The sequence below is a fragment of the Vombatus ursinus genome, unplaced genomic scaffold, assembly GCF_900497805.2.
Source record: "Vombatus ursinus unplaced genomic scaffold, bare-nosed wombat genome assembly UNPS02014847.1, whole genome shotgun sequence".
Classification (NCBI taxonomy): Eukaryota; Metazoa; Chordata; class Mammalia; order Diprotodontia; family Vombatidae; genus Vombatus; species Vombatus ursinus.
The window spans coordinates 1,619,756-1,643,261 of NW_020954625.1; the positions used below are offsets into that span (position 1 = coordinate 1,619,756).

The following is a 23,506-nucleotide window of genomic DNA, read 5'->3' on the forward strand; positions in this document are numbered from 1 at the left end:
TGAACTCAGGAAGATGAGTTTTCCTGATCCCAAGCCCTGTGCTCTATCCATTGCAGCACTAAATATGTTCTTACCAACCTCTTTTAAAGGGCATATCATCCCTGGGCAAGAGCCCATCATTTCTTGTTTTAAAGCCACGGCCCAGAAAGCCAAATCCTGTCCTAAGACACCACCTTAACTGACTGTTCATTTCCCTTTTAATCTGAAACCCTTGCTTTCAATTGGCAGAAATGATAAAAACACCACCTGTACCCCTGTGGTCTGCAGTTTATTGCCCAACACTTTCTACTCCTTGGCAATGCTCTCCTGACTTCTCATGGCATCCTTTGAGCCCACATGTCAGCAGAAGTGAACAGTGGTCATCTGGCTTGACAAATCTTGGAAGGCTCTCCATCCTGTCTTGGATACCTGCCCCAGGAAGATAGAAGTTTCCAATAATTTTATTATCAGGCTGACAAATAGCTGCCTTCATAGAGGATCACTGATCAATCACAATTGCTTGTCTCTCCTTCCTCTGGTTTTTGCTGATCTCTCACATAAAGGCACCTATGAGTCTACATCTTTTTTTTCCTTGGGAAACAAGCAGCTGCTGCCTCCTTGCAGATAGCTTCCTATCCATCACCTCCAAGTATTCGATGGTCCTCCTTCTTCCACCCCCCAACTTCCTGATACAAGTCACAGTTTCCTTTTTGCCTCTTGAGCTCACGTTCCATTGTCTCCATTCTAAACCTCTTTTAAGGAGGAGTGCTTCATCTACTCTGGAGTATAGAGAGGCGTTCTCGGAGGTCCTGTACCTTTTTTGTTTGTTTTTTTTTTTTTAGGAGAGAGGCTAGCCTATGCTTTTCGCATAGATGATGGTTACTTGGCTATGGCAGACAGACAAACATCACATACTCTACATGGGTGACAATCTCCCTGCCTGCTCCTTCTCTCTCTCTTTGCTGACTCAACATGGTCCATCTGGCTTTGGGAATCAGAGAATCTGAGTACAAATCCTAATTCTTCTTTTTACCTATATAACCGTGGGCAAAGTCACTTCTCCTTGTCTGTAAAATTAGAGGGTTGTTGGGCTGGATAGCCTGTGAGATCCCTTCCATTGCTAAATCTATGATCCTATTATCCACATTCTCTTCCTACCCCTTACAATTGAGTGTGCCTCCAAGTTCTAGCCTTGGACTTCTCTCTCTCCTGGTGACCTCATTCACTTTTGTGGCTTCAATTGTCTCCTCTTTGCTGATGACTCCCAAATGCATGCCTCTTCCCCCAATCCCTTCCCAGAGTTCCGGTCTTATATTTCCAACTGCCTGCTGGGAATGTCCATCTGGACCCGGTCATTGGTGCCCCAAGGTCAAAATGCTCTAAACCATCCCCCCTTCCCATCCACTCAACCCAGATTTTCCTGTTAGAAAAGTCACCAGTGCTTGATCTATTGCAAAATTTCAGTGGTATGTCTGAAATGCCAGCTCACACTGGACCAGGAGGCTACCACTGCCTTTAATGATCAGCCATGGTTGCAGCTAGTTGGCACAGTGGATAGAGTGCTAGGCCTGGAGTCAGAAGCACTCATCTTCCTGAGTTCAAATCTGATCTCAGACACTAGCTGTGTGACCCTGGGTAAGTCACTTAACCCTGTTTGCCTCAGTTTCCCCATGTGTAAAATGAGAAGGAAATGGCAAATCTTCCTAGAGAAGGAAATGGCAAACCACTCCAGTATCATTGCCAAGAAAACCCAAATGGGGTCATGAAGAATAGAACACAACAATTGAAAAAAAAAGGGCAAATGATATGAACAGACTCTAGGACTGGTCCCACCATCTCCCAATTATCCACTAAGCCATATGTGTCCACCACCAGGATCTCTAAGGTTCCTGTGGAAGGAAAAGAGGTTGGTCTCCATAATAAACAAGTGTTACTTATCAAGGCCTCATGACCCAATTACTTGAGTATTCTGACTTTTAGCGTAGCACCATATAAAAGAATAGGGAAGTATTCAGAAGAATAAATACGTCATTATTCTTGTAGAAGCGTCATCACTACCCAGCCTTTGGTATTCTCTGGGCCTAAAACCACCATCTCACAGTCTAATGCATGAGAATTTCCCCAGGGACAAAGACTCAGGGAAAGCCAGCCAGGTGACCAGAGTCCCTAGGGCTTACACTGCTCTGCCACAGAACGGTGCCCCCGATTCTTTGGCTCTACTCCATGCCAACAAGTCAGCTTGCCAGCTTAGCAAATGCTGTCCCAGAAGCCTGGGATTTTTGTTCTTTAATACTGGTTACAGGTAACCCAAGAGGCTAATGTCCTCATTAGGACTATTGGTGGCAGTTTCTCCAAAGATTGGTTTTCTTGCCTCCCTGATGGTGGGAACAACCAGGTCCAGTAGCTCCTAGACTGTCCCTTGGCTCTGCCAGGAGTGTGCTGGTAAATGTTTAACCAGCTCTCTGTGGGCAGGATTGCACACAAGACACATTTTTCAGTTTAATCTGCCCTAGGAACATTTTCTCCATTGTTTCATTAAGTCTAGGCAATCATAGGAATAATATATCAAGCCCTCATTTGTAGCGTTTGCTGATTTCTGAGGTGTAAATGCTCACCCTGAAAATGTAAGAGTCAGCATTTGTGAGTCGGTGCAAGCTGGCTGCTGGCTTTGACCCTTAGCTCATCCTCACCTCAACACCTGAGCATGCTCCAGCTTAGACTGAGAGATCACTTGTCTAACACCAGCCTAGCTCTTATGATTAATATTTCCCAGGACGCCAAGATGAGAAAATTTAGCATATAGGTTGTGGTTGCTGACGTATTCTTATGTATTAAGATTATCCGCGAACTTTCCCAAGGATTAGAGACCTTGAAGAAGCCTGGGGGATCATCTAATTGAACCTCCTCGTTCTACTGATAAGGAAACAAGTGACTTACCCAAGGTCACGTTAAACGACAGAGGAGGGATTGAAATCATGTCCTGTGATGTGATTTTGGTGGGGAGGGGGAATCTTCCTTCTTTGAGTCACCTTGGAAATGGATTCCCAAATGCCTTTCAATTGTGTCACCTCTAGCACATGTTTCGTTCGGGGTCCAGCTGCTCTTTCTGACTCAATTTTCTTTCATTTATTTCTACTTCCTCATATCATCACATAATGATTTCTTATGAGTTCTGATGTGGTGGCCACTCCACTATTATCCATGACAATAGATCAGTAGAAATACTTTGGCAAATCTGTTCCTCTTCAGATCTTCAGATCTGTGTGTTGTCCTCATAAATTCTCTGGGCATCAGGTGGCATAGTTCACACTCCCAGAAAGCTTTCTATAGCCTCATTTTCCCCTTTGTTGTTTTTCTCTTTTTTTTCTTTTTAGTTATTTTGAACTTGACAAACATCAGTGTAGATGAACATGCAAAGAATAGAAAAAGAGAATTGTACCTTTATTATATGAAGCTTTGAGTATTGGGGGTTCTTTTGTTTGTTTTTTGTTTTTTTTTTTAAATATGTAATAAATTCAACCTATTGCTTTAAAGTTTTCCCACTTCTCTGTGTCTCCTCTCTAAAATTCCTTCTGCTTTTCCCTGGACATTAAAAAAAATCTTCAGTGTTAGTCTTTTCTTTCTATTCTTCTTTTTTTGACATCACTATCATTAACCTCTGATCCCCCCCCCATTCCTTTCCTCCAAGAAAAAAAAAGACTTCACTTTAAACTAGTAAATATAGTCAAGCAAAAGAAATCAAACTATTGGCCTTGCCCAAAATGTCAGTCTCATTCAGCACCTCTAGTCCATCAACTCCATATCAAGAGGTGAGCATCATTAGCTGTCTGGAATCAGAGTTGGTCATTGCACTGATCAGATTCTTAAGTCTCTCAAAGTTGATTACAATATTGCTATTACTGTATAAATTGTTCTGGCTCTGCTCACTCCACTCTGCATTGGTTCATACAAGTCTTCTCAGGTTTCTCTGAATCCATCCGCTTCGTCGTTTCTTATAGTACAATAATATTCTGTTACATTTGTATCTCTAACTTGTTCAGTTATCCCCCTAACTGATGAGCAACCTTCCCTTTATTGCTTTTCAGTTTTGTGAAGCAACACATCTTCTATCCAGGGATGGAGAACTTTTGACCAAGTCCAAGTTTTACAGAACAAATTCTTTCATGAAGGGGCTTTGTTCTGTGCAGTTTGGATTCAGTCAGAGGGCCGCAGTTGAGGACCTAGGGGGCCACATGTGGCCCCAAGGCTGCAGGTTCCCCACCCCGTATCCTAATCCTCCTGTATGATGTTTTCCATATGAACTTATACTCTAAGTATTTAAGTACTAGGTTGTCGTGTCTTTCTGCTTAAAGAGCAGTGTTTGCTCTCTGAGATACCCAGTATTTGCTGACTGAGGAAGTGTCTGGATAATTTTTGGTCTCCTCATGGTAGTGACTATTTAATACTGCTTAAACTTCTCTAGGGGAAGGTGATAAGGAGAGTCAATGTCTTCACTTTTATCCATTTCTCATTTTTCAGAATCAATTGTTGTTGTTGAGTCTTTTTTTCAGTTGTGTCTGACTCTCCGTGACCCCATTTGGGATTTTCTTGGCTAAGACACTGGAGTACTTTGCCATTTCCTTCTCTAGCTCATTTTACAGATGAGGAAACTGAGGCAAACACAGCTAGTAAGTGTCTGAGGCCAGATTTGAACTCAGGTCCTCCTGACTCCAGGTCTGGTGCTCTATCCACTGCACCACCTAGCATAGCATATTGAATAAGCTAGGTTGTTAGTAAGATAATCATATGATAGACCTTCTTATCTTTAGCCTTTCTTCTAATTTGGTATTGATTCTGACTAACTTTTAAGGGGAAATGAAAAATAGACATGCATTTAAATACAATTTTAAAACTGAAGGTTAAAGTGATTTATGTATATGTATACATATGCTTCACCTTGTATAAATTATATATGATCTGGTAAGATTTCCTGAAGAGGACTTTACATAGAGAAATCTTGTTTTTCAGGTGAAAAACATGTATGAGAAAGTTGAGCTAATCGATATCTATGGTCCCTCCCAGCTCTGACATTCTCTGTTCTAAGGTTGCTTCCAGCTCTGACCTTCTCTGTTCTAACAATCCTCCCAGCTCTGACATTCTGTGTTCTAAGGTCTTTCCCAACTCTGACATTCTCTGTTCTAAGGTCCCTCTCAGCCCCAACATCTTCTTTCCTAAGGTTCTTATTAGCTCTAACATTCTATATTCTAAGATTGCTTCCAACTCTGACATTCTGTGTTCCAACCACCCTCCCAACTCTGACATTCTGTGTTCCAACTACCCTCCCAACTCTGACATTCTGTGTTCCAACCACCCTCCCAACTCTGACATTCTGTTATAAGGTCTCTTTCAGCTCTGACATTCTATGTTCCAAGGTCCCTTCCAGATCCGACATTTTCTGTTCTAACGTGCCTCTCAGCCCCAGCATCTTCTGTTCTAAGGTTCTTCTTAGCTCCAACATTCTTTGTTCTGGGTTTCCTCCCAGCTCTGACATTCTTTGCCTCTGACTTTTCATTGTGTGACTACTAAGGAGACTTTGGAAGGCACTGCCCAGCCTGTCTAGCTGCACAGATTCCCAAGGAGAACAAAGCCCCAACTTCCACCCACTGAGAGTTGAGGCAAAAGGCCAAAACCCCCCATGCAGCTGCCAGTAAGTGGAACACGCCGGTGTTGAGGGAGGGAGGTGGCCTCCTCTTTATTTATCGCCACCGGAGTGCACCTGGCTGCAGTTTCAGATGGCAGTCAGCTGCTGTCAGTTCCAGGGGGCACAGCCAATTCCACTTGGTTTAATGTTGGATGGAGGGAGTGGGGCTCAGGAACCTAATAAAAGCTCCATCCCCAAGAGAGTCTTAAAATGGCCTTTCCAGGAATGAAGGATGTGTCAATAGAGAGAGAGAAGGGCAGAGGAGGGAAGAAGGTCCTGGAGAAAGTGCTGAGGCAGCCAGGAGGCCATGTGAGAAGGGGAGGTGTGATGTGTGAGAGATTAAAATGGGACCGAGTGGATCCTGGCCTCGCAGGCAGGAAGTGTCACGTTGGTGAGGGAGGGTCCTCTCCAAAGTGCTAAAGAGACACCGGTAGGTGAGATGGCAAGGCATGAGTCAGAGAGGGAAGGACAAAGACGTAATCTCAACCAAGGGTATTTTTAAACATCCGGAGATCTTGAGATGCAGGAGAATGCTGTGCAGCTTTCTTTGGACCAGGGTCTGCCTCAGGATGTCTGGGCCGGGGCTTCTGGGGGAAGCTGTCCTGTCTCACCTCCTCAGTACCCACGAGGGCCCCACAGCCCTCTCACTTTTCCACTGGAATGAATAGATTCCCACCAGTTTTGGTTCAAACCAAAGATTTGTCATTTTTGTACCTGACCAGCCAGCCCAGGAGGTCAAGAGGGCTGGGACAAGCCTTAGAATATAAACTCCCTGAGGGCAGGGACTATTTCATTTTTTTTTTTTTTTGTATTCTCAATGCCTAGCACAGTGTAAGCACACAGTAAGCAGTTAATAAGTGCTTATTGACTGGTTGAGATCATGCAGCTAGCACAGTGGACAGAGTGCTAGACTTGGAGTCAGAAAGACCTGAGTTCAAATCCTACCTCCTGTACTTACCAGCTGCATGAGCCTGGCCAAATCATTTAACCTTTCTGGGCCTCAGTTTCTTCATCTGTAAAATGGGGAGGGGAGAACATAGACTTGATAACTTCTAAGGTCCTATCCAGCTCTAAGATCATCTATCTGCATGGGATTGAAGATTTAGAGCTAGAAGGGACCTGGGAGGTCATCTTAGCCAACCCCCTCATTTTACAGATGGGGAAACTGAGGCCCAGAGATGAGGAGTGACTTACTCAAAGTCACACAGCAAGTTAGTGACATTGTCCAGATTAGAACACGAGTCTCTTGGCCTTTTTTTTTCTTTACAACATGCTCCCTTTCCTACTTCCTGTTGCCTCCTCCATTTCTCTATCCCTAGAGTAGAATGTGCGGGGAAGGGGTGGGGGGAGCGGGGGGGGGGTGGTACTCTAAGCCAAGCTCTGGACTCCTAGAAACATTGACTTTGTCTTTGGAGATCACTTAACACCTGAGAAAACTGAGGCCCGAGGCTCAGTGACTCACCCAAGGCCACATGGCTAATTGGTGACAGAAGTTGTACCCAAGGCCACCCAGCCACAGATCTGAGACTAGAACACAACTCCTGAGTCTTTGCCAGCATCCACTCCTACAGATCACAGCCTCAACTTTTGGGAGTCCCTCTAGAATCCTAGCGTTGAGAAGGACCTTAGAGGCCAGGGCATCCACACAATACACTGACAGGAATTCCCTCGACACCAAACCTGGCCTTCTGCTTGAATACTTCCAGTGATGAGAAGCTCACTACCCATCAAGGTCTGCAATAGCCTTGCTCTCTGGCTATGACTTTTTTACCTCCTTCCTCTGATCCTCACCCAAATGCTTCCAACCTTCTCTTCAGGGATTCCCACACCAGGGGGATGTCTTTTGTCCACACGGTGGTGCTCCACTCCTCTTTTGCTTGGTTCATTCCTGGTCTAAAGCAGACCAGTGATGGAGGCTCTGAATTCAGAGGCCCTGTATCCAAACTCTGTCTCCAATGCTTGTCTGACCATGGGCAAGTCACTGGGCCCCTGCCTCAGTTTCCCCATCTGTGAAATGAGGGGGTTGGAACAAATGATCTCCCAGGTCCCTTCTGGTCCTAAATCTATGATGCATTTTAGGTCTTGGAGAGTAGAGGCAGACACATCTCCATGCCACATCAGTCTTTCCTTTTTCCCACATTTCATCAGATCTCCGTCTCTGTGTGTTACTTGCACAGTCAGTATCAGGACCCTGAGTACCCGGTGTTAGAACTCCAAGGGGCCTTAGGACACAAGTCAAGACAACAAGAATTTATTAAGCACCTAGTATGTGCCAGGCACTGTCCTAGGCACTGGGATACAAAGGAAGACAAAAGACAGTCCCTGCCCTCCCCGGGCTCCCAGTCTAAAGAGAGGAAACAACACGCAAAACCCCCTTTGGGTTTTCTTGGCAAGGATACTGGAGTGGTTTGTCATTTCCTTCTCCAGCTCATTTTACAGATGAGGAAACTGAGGCAAAAAGCGTGAAATGACTTGCTCAGGGTCACACAGGTAATAAGTGTCTGAGGCCAGATTTGAACTCGGGTCTTCCTGACTCCAGACCTGGTACTCTATCTACTGTACCACCCAGCTGCCCAGATATAACTCATAGGGAGTCATAAATATGTATAACATCTCCAGAATTTCTTCTACCCACACTTCTCCAAGGGAGACTTTGATTCCTTCCCAGAAGGAAAGCAGGAGATCGGTGTCGGAAGCTGGTTACTCTGCTCTCCTCAGACAAAGGGTCTGAGACAGGGTCAGAATCATATCTGTTTCCCCCCCACAAAAATATTATTAGTCTAGGGGAAGTAATGTTAGGTTCAAGCAGAGTTCTTAATCCCCATACCTTAAAAGGAAGAAATGAATATACATATTTGTGTGTGTGTGTGTATAATATACACACATGTATATGTGTGTATAATATACACACATGTATATGTGTGTACATGTGTATAGTGTATGTATATGTAACATATATATGCATATGTCAAAGGCTTGACTTCCTTCCCACCAAATTCCGGTTCCATAAAGAGCATACATAGCAAATGGCAAATAAACCTTCATGACAAACCCATACACGTTGAACCTAGCACAGGACAAAGAAATATTACTTAGTTTTTAATGTGTTTTATTGCCTGGTGTTTTTATGTCATTTCTGTATATAAGCCTTTCCTACATCAGCATTGAGCCCCTCCCTTATAACAAATAAAAACAGCTTATCAGAGGTAACCAATACGGCGCCTGTCTCTGACAGCGTATGCAGCATTTGGCCCCCCTAGTCCCCCACCTCTCTGCCAGAAGCAGGAAGGTCTATTTCTTTACTTGTTCAATGGGACCAAGATTGGTCCTTACGGTCCCTCTCTTAGTGTTTTTTCATATTTGTCATACTCACTGCTTTATCCTGCATCAGTTCAGGCCACTTTCCCTGTGTTTTTCTGCTACTCCCTATGCCGAGGGAGAACAGGAGACCTGCCCGGGGTCACACAGCGAGTCAGTGGCAACACCAGGACTGGAACGTTGGCGGGACCTTGGGCGACCCGCTCAGCTGCTTTTCTCCCCTCCCCCATCTTCTTCCGCCAGGTCCAGTTGGCTGAAACCGTGCTGTGGAAGGCGAGCTTCCGTGTGGCAGGTGTTCTTACTGAGTGCGAGTCTCAACAGCTTCCTGGTGGCCTGCGTCATTCTGGTGGTGATTCTCCTGACGCTGGAGCTGCTGATAGACATAAAAGCTCTCCAGTGTGAGTAGCAAGATAGAGGCATGTATGTGTACGGATCCACGTCTGTCTTTGGATTTATTCCATGCAGACCTGCATGGGGCAGGGGTCCCCAGGCAGCAGCGCGTCCCCTGTGGCTCGGACTCGTGCCCTTCTGGGGAGGGATCCAGACCAGCCAATGCCAGTGTGTCCTCTCCGGTGGCTCATGGAGATGGTCACAGCAGCCAAATTTGACCAGCAGCCATTTTCTCCTCACCTGCAGTAGGGCAGGGGGAAAACAGAAACTGGATTTGGAGCCAAAGAGGCCTAGGTTCGAATTCCAGGTCAGACGCTTCCTACCTGGAGAACTATGGCCAAGTCGCTTGGCTCCTCTGGGCCTCAGTTTCCTTATTTGAAAAATGAGGAGATTGAATTAGATGATTTCTGAGAAGTCCCCACTATGACCCCTTTAATAATTTGTATTCACACTCCCCTCTCCTGAATGTGAGGACATTTGGGGGAAATCTTCATCAGGAAAAGGTTGGGGACCCTGTGTGGAATGTGCTTTTTAAATTGTTTCAGGTGAGTTTCCTTCCCTTCTCTTCCCCACCCCCATTGGTAGGTAGGGAGGTACCTTTTAAAGTTTAATGAATTCACCTTTGTGAGAAAGTTATGCATTGCTGAACCAGGTGAACCTGTTGTCAATATGGGCCCTCTGGAGAATATGGCAGGGGCTTGGGGAACCATTTGAAACAAACCCTTCTGTCCTTGCAGATGCCCTTAAAAGACATCAAAAAAGTGTCCAGGCCCGCAGGGGCCTTGAGTGTCAAGGACACACATCTACCTGGACCTCTGTCTCCCCTTGGAGGGCTAGAGGAACTGTCTTTAGCCCTCCAAGACTTTTTTACCAGATTAAATTCCCCTATCTTTGAACCTCAGAGGTCCCCAGCCTCCAGGAGCTCCCTGGCCCCTTGGCCAATTGGAATTACAGCGTTCAAAGATCTGACATACGAGAGTCTTTGCTGTCCCTTTTCTTCTCTTCCTGCCACTACCACCACCATCATCAATAATCGCTATCATTTATATAGTGTCTTAAGGTTTGCAAACCTTAACATGTGCTCATTCTTTTATTCCTCCCAACAAACCTGTGAGGTAAGGTGCTATTATTATCCCTGTCTTACAGATAAAGAAACTGAGGCAGACAGAGGTTAAGTGACTTGCCCAAGATTGCTACATCACGTCAGAGATGAGACTTGAACTCAGGTCTTCCTGACTCCAGACCCAGTGCTCTATCCACTATGCTGTCTGACTCACCGTACCTTCCTCCAACAAACAGCGTCGGGCTTGGGGGAGAAACAAGGGAATACAAGCGGTTAGATTGAATAGTTACCATCACCTCACAATCAGAGTAATTCAGCTCAATGCAGAGGTCACTCCCAGAGTTCACAAATGACCCTCCCATTCAAGCAAAGACCTCCTCTGCTTTCTGCTTGGTCAGTGGACCAAAGAGCCCAACTCTCTCTCATCTGTGACCCAGGACATAGCCGGACACTGACCCTGGGTCCAAATTTCACTTACACATCACCTCGGGCAAGTTTCTAAACCTCCCTGGTCCTCAGTTTCCTCGGCTGTGCGACGAGGAGGTAGGGCTCCACAGCCACTGTCCTCTTCAGTTCTGGATCTGATCTTTGGGCCCCTTGAAACCTCCACTAGGGATGCCCTTTCTAACAAAGGACGCTTGTAAGAACAGACCAACTTTCTCTACCGGACAAACCCATTTGGCTTTAATGTGCCTGGTGGTCCCTCGGTCCCAGTGAAAGTATTTCTCCGGCGTGGAGTTGACAGACACTGGCTTTATAGTCAGCCAACCTGTCTTGAATTAAAGCACATTATATTTTCCCTCCCCCCACCCCCATACACACTGTCTGATTTTTATGCAATTTAATCGTAACGGAGACTTTGGTTCCATGCCTTGAATTCTCCATAGGTCCCTTGCTACTTCAGGTTGTAACCAAGTCATTGGGTAGAGCTAAGAACCTAGCAGACACTGACTGGAATTTGGCTTAAAATTAAGTGTCCAGGAGATTGGTTTTGGTGGGAGATCCAATGGCAGCTCATAAAAGGCATCTTAAATTCCATAAAATGTACGGCCAGAGATTTATGGCTCTTCTCAAACAAGCCATAAAAAAAAAAAATAAAAAATAAAAAAACGGCCCAGGAATTCGTTTGAGAAACAACGGATGGAGAGAGTTTTATGTTCTCAGTCTGGTCCCTTCCGAATCACACAGATGCTCAGCTCCCTGGATCGGTTTCCCTGACCCCCCAGGCAGTTTGAGGCCCAGAGGAATCAGGGGTAGTTTGAGGGGCAGAGCTCATAAGGCCACAGTGGCCTAAAAGGAATGTACCCACAAAGTCAAATCCTCTCCCTGTTAACTGCCCCACTGATCTGGTCCTTACCTTCCCTGTGGGATAGCTAGGCATGCGCAGTGGTTAGAGCTCTGGGCCTAGAGTCAGGAAGAGCTGAGTTCAAATCTGGGCTCAGACACTTACTAGTTATGTGATCTTGGGCACATCACTCAATTTCTGTTTGCCTCAGTTTCCCCAACTGTAAAATGGGAATCATAACAGAACAGCACATACCCCTGTTGTGAGGATCACATGAGATAATAATTGTAAAGCACTTGGCACAGTGCCTGGCACATAGTAGGTGCTATATAAAAATGCTCCCTTCCCTTCCCCTTTCCTAGGGTGCTCATTCCCCAGGTCTTCTGGTGTTATTATAATTTGAATATAGCCTCATCATGGAGCCAGAGGACTCTGTGTCATCAATAAGCATTTATTAAGCACCTACTATGTGCCAGGCATATTGCTAAGCACTGAGGATACAAAGAAAGGCAAAAACAGTCCCCTGCCCTCAAGGAGCTCCCAGTCTAATGGGGGAGGAGGGACAGCATACAAAAACTAAGTACAAGCCAGACCCAGCAAGAGGACTTGGAGGTGATCACAGAGGGAAGGCATTAGCATTGACGAGGCCTGGGAGAGGCGTCCTACACAAGCTGGGGTGTTAGCTGTCTCTGAAGGAAGCCGGGAAGCCACGAGGCAGAGATGAGGAGGGGGAGAATCCCAGCCTCCAGGGACAGCCAGTGAAGATGCCCAAAAGAAGCATGTGTGAGGGACAGCAGAGACCAGTGCATCCTTCTGAAAACCCCTGCCCTGCCCCACCCCTCGACTTCTTCATCTGTATGATGGAGAATAAGCATCCTCACGCTATCTGCCTCACAAGGCTCTGAGAAGAGTCTTTTATAAACCTGAAACGGGAGCTAGTCTTACTAGAGAGAAGGCGGCACAGTGGGCAAGCAAGACCAGGGCTCCAACACGTACTGGCCGTGTGACCCCGGGCAACTCACTTAATCTCAGAGAGCCTCTGTTTCCTCATCTGTAAAATGGGATTAATAACAGAGGCAGAAGAGCCAACCTCAGAGCTAGAAAGACACGGATTCAGGTCTTGCCTCTAATGCTTGCTGGCTGTGTGAGTCTGAGCAAATCCTTTAGTTTCCCAGCACTGTAGGTAAATCTTTTAGATTATAAACCAACCTGTATTGGTAGAAGATGCTTCCTCACCTGGGAGCTCCCTACATGGATGAAATCACAAGTTTAGTTAAAACTCCCTGTGTGACCTTGAGCAAGGTCCTTCTCCCTCTGCCTCAGTTTCCCCTCCTGTAAAATGAAGGGGTTGAATGAGATGGCCTCCAAGGTCCCTTCTGGCTCCAAATCCTATGATCATTCCTTTTGGTACCTTATTCCCCTCCTCCTCTCCCACTGCCAGTTTCTTAGGTCCATTATGCTGCCCCCTGGTAGGATAGGGTCTCCTACTGGGCTGTGTGACCCAGCCTTCCCTCCTCATCAGAGCCCTACACTCTGGGCTCCTCATTCCTTAGAGATGTTTATATACAGAAATGAGGAGGCTAAATGGTCAGGTTCCCATCCTGTCCCAGCAAGAGACATAGGACGGCCTTGGAGGTGTGCCACAGCTGAACGTCTCTTTCTAAGGTGATCCCTGAGATGTCACTCCTATGCCTTGTCCTTTAGGGGAGTTCCTTAGTTCTGACACTTGGAGTTTAGAAAAAAGAAACCCCAAAGGACCTGGCTTCCCAAATCCCACCTCTGTGACTTTGGGCAAATCCCATCACCCACCTGAGTCTGTTTCTTCATCTATAAAAGAAAAGAGTTGGATGAGAGGGCCACTGAGATCCCTGTGATCCTATCACAGACAGAAGTTCATGCAAGGTCCCTACTGAGTCATCCAAACCAGCCCTGCCTCCAGACTTAGGCTTCCTTGGTGGGTCTTCCATATCAAGCTTCCTTCCCCCAACATCCTTACGGTGGAGACAAGAAATTTACCAAGGCCAGCACCTTCGATAGCGTAGGGGTGAGGATGGGGCTGGCTCTAGGCAGTGGTTAGAAGAGATAAAGAGGATCACTGGAGCAGCTCAGTGGGGCAGTGACTACAGCACCAGCCCTGAAGTCAGGAGGACCTGAGTTCAAATCCAGCCTCAGACCAAACACTTGACACTTACCAGCTGTGTGACCCTGGGCAAGTCACTTAACCCCAACTGCCTAAAAAAAAAAAAAAGAAAGAGGGTCACCAATGTTAGGACAGAAAGGTCCTTAGACTTCCCCAGAATGCCCCCACCTCTTTTTTTTACATGAGGAATCTGAGGCTCAGAGAGAGAAAGAGGCTGGTCAAGAGTCAACCCACTGGTCGACAAGCACCTGTGTTCCAGACATTGTGGCAGGTTCTGTGTATATAAATACAAAAATGATGCAGTCCTGCCTTTATGGAGCTTACATTCTACTGGGGGATTTCATACAACATCAGCGCCGAAAGGGACCTTCCTTTTACAAATGAGGAAACTGAGGTCTCAATACATGAATTCATTTACTTAAGATCACACATCCAATAAGTCAGAGTTGGGATTCAAACCCAGGTCTTCTGCCCCCAAGTCTGATGGTGATGATGGTTCCATTTGCTGGTGCTAAAGAAGACCTGGGAGCATCTTCCCACAGTTAGCTCTTAAAGCCTCCCATTGTCATCGAGGCAAAGGAGCTGTTTGTTCTTCTTTCCCTGCCCTGTACGTACACACACACACACACACACACACACTCATGCACACACATTCAGCTTGCCCTTCCGTTTTCCTTCATGATCATCTTTGAGGTTTTCTATCAGTTAACTTCAGTGACACCATATTCCTGGGATGATCCCACACTGGGTTTTTCCCTGCATGCCCTAGAACTGCCCTTGGTTCCAAGCCACCTAGTTACTCTGTAGACGCCACCTCCCTACACTTAACTCCTTGGTCCTAAGCCCGGCTTTTTTCTTGTGCTGTGTTCCTTACAGTTTCAAATTCACCACAGTTTGCTGGAGTCAGTCACTGGATCAGCCTGGTCATCTTGTCTGTGTTCTTCTCAGAGGTAGGTAAAACACTACAGCCCTTCTCTTGAAAGAAAGCTACTTCCTAGCTGTGTGACCCTGGGCAAGCCATTCACTATCCTGGCCTCAGTTTTCCCATCTGTAATCTGAGGGGCTGGGAGCCAATGACCTCTGAGGTTACTTCTAGCTTTAAGTATACCATTCGGTAAAAGACCTGTCCTCTCTCTTCTGGCCTCTGGGATGCTAGTCAGATTCTCTGCCTCCCTAGTCCAAGGTTCTTAAAACCATTTTTGTGTCCTAGACCCCTTGGGCAGTCTGGTGAAGCTACAGACCCCTCCTTGGACTAATGGTTCTAAATGCATAAAATCAAATACATAAGACTTCAAAGGAAGCCAATTATATTGAAATCCGCTTATCAAAGAATTAAGGAAAAAAGTTCATGGATCACCAGGGCTATAGAGAACATGAGTTGCATTTGACCAGGAAATACAGCAGGAGGTGGTGTTAGAAATGTCAAGGCCCTCTGGGCAGAAAGACAGAGCTAATTACAAAGCCTTACAAGTCCAGCCACCTTCAAGGTCCACCTTCAGGTTGCTATGGAGTGATCCAGGGTTCCTGAAGGCCATACTGACAGACCAATCTCTGGATGGTCCTATCAAGCCAGCATGCTTTGATCTAGAGGCAATGTGCTGTCATGGAAGGAGCTTGGCTTTGGCGTGAGAGGACCTGCCTCTGTCCCTTTCAGTCCAAATGACTTTGCTCGAGTGACCTAATTTCTCTTGACCTCATCTTCTGTATCTGTAAAATGGGGTCAAGGTGTTGGAGTAGATGGCCGATAAGATCCTTTCAACTCTAGATCTGCGATCTATGACTATGAGCCTGACAATAAATCGATTCAACAAGCATTTATTAAGTTCCTACTGTGTACTTAATACATAAACACGTGTGTCAGGCACTGCGGCTACAAGTGAAAAGGATTAAATAATCCCTGGTCTCAAGGAACTTGTATTCTAGTGGGAGAGTCAGTGGGACATAGATGGAGATGGCGGTTACAGAGGAAGCCAATTGGATGGTATCTAGATAGAGATAGCATAAATGTAAAGTAAATAAGTACAACTATATCCAAAGTCCTTCAATAAAAGGTATTTTGTAAGGGAAGGCACTAACAGCTGGTGGGTAGGGGAACCAGGAAAGGCTTCATGCCGGGGGTGGTGTTTGAGGGGCGTCTCAAAGAAAGACAGAGCCTGTGTGAGGCAGAGGCCGCCCAGGCACATGGCACAGCCGGTACAAAGGCGCGGAGGTGGGAGATGATGACTGTAAGTGAATAACAGAGAAAAGCCAGCTGACACGGTTCACAGAGCACAAAAGGAGGGAGTGGGGGCCAGTGAGGCTGGGGCCATGTTGAGAAGAGCTCCAAAAGCTTCAGCAAAGGAATCTCTGTTTTGCCAACCATGTGCCAAGCCCTGAGATGGGCACCATGGAGACAAAAAAACTGTACCTGCCCTCAAGGGGCTTATGTTCTAGTGGGAGGATATGACAGGTTCACTGATCACTAAACCCGGTACAAAGGATGTGCCAACTAAGCAAAGTCATTTCAAAAGGCAGAGAACAGTGATAACAGAGGAGATCAAGAAAAGCACCCCAACGGACAGGGCTGTGCCTTGAAGGAAGCCAGAGATTCTGAGAGGCAATGGGGAGATATGGGGGGTAAGAGACGATGTATTTGCTGTTAAGACACCAACCTAGCACTGTACAGAGAAGCTCATTGCCGTAGCATTGGCCTCCAAATCATTCCTTTCTGGCCTGCTCAAGCTTATGAAATGGTTTTCTAAGGTGTGGGAGGGTTGCAATCTGCTTCAGGGGAGGGCCATCCACACCACTGAAGTGTAGATCTTTTAGTCCAGATTCTGCACCTTCTAGAATTCCAGCTTTAGAACAGATCACATTTTTACCGAGTGCCCCCATTTTCCTAAGATAGATTCCTTCTACTCAAGCATTTATTCGCTTATTTATTCAAATAATAAATTGTTGTGCATGTAGCCTATTTGTGTGCTGTAACCTATCATGGATTTCTCTATTGCCCTTTGGATCAGAAACAACTTTAATCCTTTAGAGATTGAGATGTTTTAAGATTAGCACCCTATAGAGCCTCCAAAAGAACAGTCATGTTAAAAAGTTAGATGTTTGTAGCAGGGAACCACTTTGGAACCATTCCAGAATTTCTCAAAGGCAATCTCTTCCTCCTGTTCAATTCTGAGCCCGACCTATTATTCTCCTGCCATGCCATCCCAGATTTATGTATTGACGGACTTGATCAATAGATTGGACACCCAACTGCATGTGATATTCTAGATAATAGGCCTTTTCATCTATTTAGTTTTTCCTGTATAGATTGTTGGCTAATTTTTTTCTGAATAATCACGAATCTCATGGAAGAGGCCCTACAAACTTTTGAAGCTTGATGCAATTAGTATAATATCATATGCAAACAGGTGCACCTAGAAAATCTTGCCCTTTATAGAGATTCCCTCTTCCATTTGGACTTTGTTCTCCATGACAGTGGCAAATGCTGTTGGCTACATCATATTTCTAACGATGACCTACATTAAGAAGTAGCATAAGCAACAAGGAAATGTATAATCAGAAAAAGAGGTGGGGCAGTCATGTGATGAGAACAAAGAGTAACAGATGGGAACACCAAGTGATGCTGTAGTACCCACAAACTATAAAGAGATATAAAGGAGGGCATCCAAACTTTGTGGAGGGCCTCTGGGAAAGCATGGGCAAGACCTGAATAGGATGAGGAGGTATGACTGAGTCTCCATCTACACCAATGGTGGAAATGTCTACATTGATGAGACAGCAGATCTATGAAAGTATAGAAGCATGTCATAAGCATAGCTTAGACTACGGGGCAAGGGGATGTAGTCTAAGGCAGCTTCCTTTCCTCCAACAAGGTCAGTCTGGCTGGGGAGACCAAAGTGAAAAAAGACGTGAGACAGAAAAAGAAGGCAACATGTGATCCCAGGCCTAACACAGTGGACACTTAATAAATGCTTTTTGATTGATTCGGAGCCGAAGAAGGAGCATAGATAACAAGTACCATAGAACCCAAGAGGAGGCTGAGCTGACTGTGGTGGGGGGACATGAGTCAGGACAGGAGAGACCAGGGGAGTCTGGGGAGGAAGATGTCTCAGCATGACCAGAGATGCAGAGGGAAGACTGGCTGTCCACTCATGTTGGAGGGAATTAAAAAAGATGAAGCCACCATCCTGAAGGGTAAGAGAAAGAAAGCATCCCGAATTCCTGAGTCGCTGATGTTCTGTGCCTCAGCCAAATAAATATGGAACATGAAGAGTCAGGGATAATAAGATTCCACTATATTAACAAATGTCAATTTGTTACTTTGATATCCCCCCCATCCTAATTCTGAGATGCAATATTACTCTGGCAGCTGTGCAGAAGAGAGAGGGAAGGGACAATGCTCAAAACCGTTAAGCAATGTGAACAATAATAATAGTAACAAACAATAAAAATAATAGTATGTATAACACTTTGAGGTTCTCAGAGTACTTTTGGTCATTTGATCAAGGCAATGTGTGCTAACTGTTGGAATCAGTGTTGACAGTAAAGAGGCAGTGAGGGGCAGTGGAAAGGGTAGTGGATTTGGAGTCCGAGGTTCTGGGTTCAAATTCTGGCTCTATCATTCTTACCTGTGTGACCTTGGGCAAGTCATGTAACCTCTGTGCCTCAGTTTCTTATCTGTAAAATGAGGGGTTTGGAATGCATGCTTCAGAGAGCTCCTCGAGCTCTACATCTATGACTCTTAGTTAGGGAAGGCCTCATGGAGGAGGTGTGACTTTGGGGGACCTCAGAGGATGGCTAAGCTTCACACAGATGGAAAAGAGGGAGGAGGGCATTTCAGGAAAAGGAAAGAGGCGTTGGCAAAGTCTTGGAGCTGAGCCTAAATATGTCATGTTTCCATGAGGACATCTGCCTACTTCTATGCTTGCTTGCAACGTTTGATGCTGCGTGGGCTTGGGGCAGGAATTGGGGAGGGAGGGTGTGGAGTTTCACTCAGGACTCCGCGGAACTCAGCCTCTTCCGGTCTCCTTCCAAGAGCCCACTTCTCCGCCCCAGGACCCAGACTCGTGTCCCTGGGGTGTATTCGTCCGCTGGCATTGGGTTACCTTGAGGATGTTCAGAGCACGGAACGTGTTTCACCTTGCTCTAGGGCAGAGGGTGTAGAGAGCAAAGCCCAACAAATGGAGCAAACTGCCCAGATCGGTGCCTTTTCTCAGCAAACTGAGTGATTTAGGAGTGTTTTGGACACCTGCCCCTAATGTTGCCCGCTGGCCATCCGTTCTCCTTGCATTACTCTCCTAAGCCCCCATTCCCCTGAGCACTGAAAAAATACCCCTGCAGTGCTGGCCAGAGCCAGCTGTCGGAATTGCTTCAGACCCTAGCAAATGTGCCATGGATCGATGAGTGCCAACACAAATGTTTAGCCAGTTGTCAGAGTGCTTTCCCTGGATCCCTCTGCAGGCAGGATGTTGGCTCCTGCAAAATTTATGACTCCATGTGAATTCTCGTTTCCTTCCCTGTCACTGCCAGACCAGAGACGTTCCATCTGAAACTAACGGCCCCTCTCTGCGTGGGCAGCGCCCAGGGCGACTTCTTTCTACAGGCTGGCAGGGAGCCGAGGGGGGTGGGGAGACTTCTTCCCACTGGCAGATTTTGCTCCCACCCCCTGGTTGGATGCCAAGGCCAAAAAGGATGAAGGAGGTGTCAATCAAGAAGAGAAGGTTGGGAGTCCAGGCAAACTGTGCCCGTGCCTGGCATGGAGGGTGGAGCTTTCATCTGAGTGAACAGCCTCCAGTGAGTATATGTGTTTCAGCCCTTTCCTGAGATGCCCCAAGTGTTCCTTCTGTAAGGTGGCACCATGCTCAGGCAGGGCTGTGAAGAGGAGAGACAGGGTAGTGGAAAGAACAGCTCTTGCCTTAGATACTTATCACCTGTGTGACCTAGAGCAAGTCACTTAACATCCCTGGGCCTCGGTTTCCTTGTCTGTAAAACGAGAGGCTTGGACTAGATTGTCTCTTGACGTCCCCTTCCGAGTTCTAACGGTTTCTGAATCTATGCATCAGCCATGGCAGGGGACCAGTTACTGGAGAAAAAAACGAAAACATTCTGACTCACAGAAATGCCTCTCACCTCAGACCAGAGGTGGGAACTCTCTTGTTACCCAGTGAATAATAAAGAGTCAGTCACTCCTTTGGGTAGGTTGGGTAGGGCTAGAAGATGATGGAGTCAGCAGTGTCAGGAGACTGGAACCACTGGTGGCCCTTCCCACACTGGGACTGCTCTCAAGCCACAAGGTGAGAAGGGTCTGCAAGTATTTAATGACTCCAACCTATTAGGCTTTTTAATGATGCCCTATGTACACGTAACACTTTGGCACCTTCCAAAGCCCTTTTGCCTCTGTTTTCTCATCGGATGCTCATGACAAGCAGTGACATAGGTGAGGCAAATCCCCATTTTACAGATTGGCAGACTGAAAAGCACCGAGGTTAAATGACTTGTCAGAGGTCACACGGAAAGTAGCAAAGGCAGCAGGGCTAGAATCCAGGGGTTGGGATCGCTAGTTCAGGTTTTTATTCAGTGACAGACACCACCCCACCTCCACAAGTTGTGTAGAAAGGGCAGATTCTAGGAGATGGAATGGGACCAAGGGCATAGAAAGGAGACAGGGCAGGATAAGGATGGGAAGAGAACACGCTCTGTAGCCCCAGGGAAGGAGAGGGAACTGGAGATCAAAATGATCTAGAAACGCCAAGCCCCACTTGGATGAAGCTGGCAACATCACCCATCCTGGCTCTTTTTCAGTCAGAGGGGAGTAACTCAACTCCACATTCCACCTTTTAATGAATTCTCTAATCGTGCCAAGGCAATGTCAGTTTGGCTGGTGTGTGAAAAGAAGGAAATAGAGTGCAATGAAACTGGGAAAGTAGTTTGAAGTCTGATGGTGAATGGCTTTGAATGTAAGGATGAGGAGTTTCTACATTATTCAGCAGATCACAGGGACCAATGAAAGTTTTTGAGCAGAATGGTACCCAGCAGAGATGACTCAGGCAGTCGTGTGAAAGGTAGGGAGGGGGGAAACGACGCAATGAGAACAATTCAGAGGCTGTTAAAATAGTCTAGGCAAGCACAGATGACATCCTAAGCTAAGGTTGTTGCAGGATCCATGGATAGGAGAGGCCAGATTTCAAAAAAAAACTATCGACTGGATGTGGAGAAAGTAAGAGAGACGGGAAATGACTCCAAGGTTTCCAGGTTAGGAGACCAGGAAGATGGTGGTGGAGGCCCCATCAACAGGAGTAGAACACAGAGACAGGAGAGGGGTGCAGGTTTGAAGGAGAAAAGTAAGGAGCTCAGTTTCAGAAATCAGTGACTTCTGGCCCACACGGTAGTAAACAGGTTCCAATCGTCGAAGGAATGGAATTTTGAAACTAATGGTTGGCAAGGACGGGGTGCATGCCTTGCAAGGTTGGGACCATAGTAATCTTCTGCCCCAAGGGCCCTGCTGTAAGCTGAGCTCCATCTCTTTCTGAGGCTATGTATGAGTCTCTAGAGGGAGGAAGTTGGAGGGAATGGCCTCAGAGTTCCCTCCAGCTCTGCATCTGTGACCCTCCAATCCTTGCCCCACCCCCTCCAAAGATGCCATGGAGCTTAAAGGCGATAACGGGAGAGAATGTTTTGAAAAAAGGTAAATGTTCAAATTGGAGATTCCCAGAATCTGTGAGTGAGAAGATCCCTCAGAAACCATCTAGTCCAAGCTCTGCCGAGCCAAGAACCCCCCCACATTGTGCCTGAGAAGTGGTCACCCAAAGGTCACTTGAAGACTTGCAGAGAGGGGTACCCACCGCCTCCCAAGCAACCCATTCCACTTGGGGATGGAGCTCGTTGTTACGACTTTTTCCAGACCTCTGCTTCTTCGGCCCATTGCTCATAGCTCTGCCCTCTGGGACTAAACCCAATAAGTTTAAAACCTTTACCTTGAAATATTTGAGAAAAACTAATATAGCCCCCCATCCCTTCTGAGACTTCTCCATGTTAAACACATACAGTTCTTCTGACCCAACTCACGTGGCATATTGCTGAGACCCTTCACCATCCTAATTTCCCTCCTCTGGCTACCCTTCATGTTATCAATTCCTTCCCAATATGTATCACTCAGAACTGATCACAATAATCCAGAAATAGTTTCATTAGGACAGAGTATACAGGTGTTATCATTTCCATAGTCCCAGATATTCTCTTTCTCTAAAGCTGGCCTAAGATGGAATTATCTCTCTTTGCTATCATAACACACTATTGACCTATATTGAGCTTGTGGCCCACTAGGACCCTCAGATCTTTTTTGAGGAACAAAAATGCTTTCTAGCTTGGCTTTTGCAATCTTGTGGGTTTAATTTTTTTTTGTACCCAAGTGTAAGACTTTTTGCACTTTACTCCTACTAAATTTCATTTCATTAGATTCAATCCAGCCTTCCAGCTTGTCTAAGTCTTTCTGCATCCTGATTCTGTCACCCAGCACAATCCCCACTTTGTGTCAATTTGAAAAGTATGCCATCTGTTTAGGTCATTGATTAAAAAATTTGAGCAGCAATGGATTTAAAAAAATGTCATTGGGGCATTGCATTGGAGACTTTTCAAGTGACGATCAAATCATTAGTGACTGTCCTTTGACTTCAGTCATTTATTCAGTTCTGAACCGATTTAGTTGTACTAACACCTAGTCCACATTGCTCTATCTTTCCATGAGAATAGCATGAGACTTCGTCAACTGATTTGATAAATCTCAGTGAATTGCATGGCACTCCCCTGATCTATAAGTCTAGTAAACCTTTGAAAAATGGAAACTAAGTTAGTATGGCATGACCTGTCTTGATAAGGTTGTGCTGGCTGCCTCCTTTTCTAGGTATTCATTAACCATCCCTCTAATATGACATCCTAGAATTGCACTAGAAATAAAATCTATTGTTTACTAACTTCCTTCTCTTCTCGTTTATGGAATTAGAGTCATTTCATTTGCTCTCATCTTGTGATTCCTTTCCACTTCTCCATGATCTTTGAAGGGGGGGGCAGGGAGGGGAAGGCTCAGAAATTACATCTCTCTCAAATCACTGGAATGAAAAAATAATTTCTTGGAGCAGAGAAAACCAAAATAATTTCAGCATTTGGAAGGCTTGTTTCTCTCCATCATCACTTATCCTGCCATCCTCCTGGAGAAATGGTCCAATCCCTTCTTTCATCTTCTTTTCCTCAATCTAGCTTTTTCAAAAACCCAACCAACCTTTTATTATCCTTGGCTTTCCTTGCCCTGTGAGTTTTCCCAATCCTAACACTATTCTTGGGCTAGGTGGTGCACTGGCCCTGGATTCAGGAGGACCTGAGTTCAAATCCAGCCTCAGACATATAATACTTACTAGTTGTGTGACCCTGGGCAAGTCACTTAACCCCATTGCCTAGCAAAAACAAAACAAAACAAAACACTTTTCTTACAAGATCAAGCCATACTTTTTACGTTCATTTTCTGTTACCTATCCTTATGTCCGTCATATACATATCTATGTATACATATACATATACATATACACACACATATACACACATATACATATATATACGTATATACTTACATATATATACATAAATGTATATATAATTAAAATCTAA

At 45.7% G+C, this 23,506-nt stretch overlaps 1 protein-coding gene across 1 annotated transcript in view; it reads left to right on the forward strand.

Annotated features, from left to right (window-relative positions):
• Nucleotides 1-23,506, forward strand: part of TMEM266 (transmembrane protein 266) — a 92,215-nt gene that overhangs the window by 12,165 nt on the left and 56,544 nt on the right. Inside the window, exons 3-4 of the mRNA XM_027840565.1 lie at nucleotides 9,221-9,375; nucleotides 14,732-14,805. Of these exons, the coding sequence (XP_027696366.1) occupies nucleotides 9,221-9,375; nucleotides 14,732-14,805 (229 nt within the window). The remainder of the gene's footprint in view (nucleotides 1-9,220; nucleotides 9,376-14,731; nucleotides 14,806-23,506) is intronic.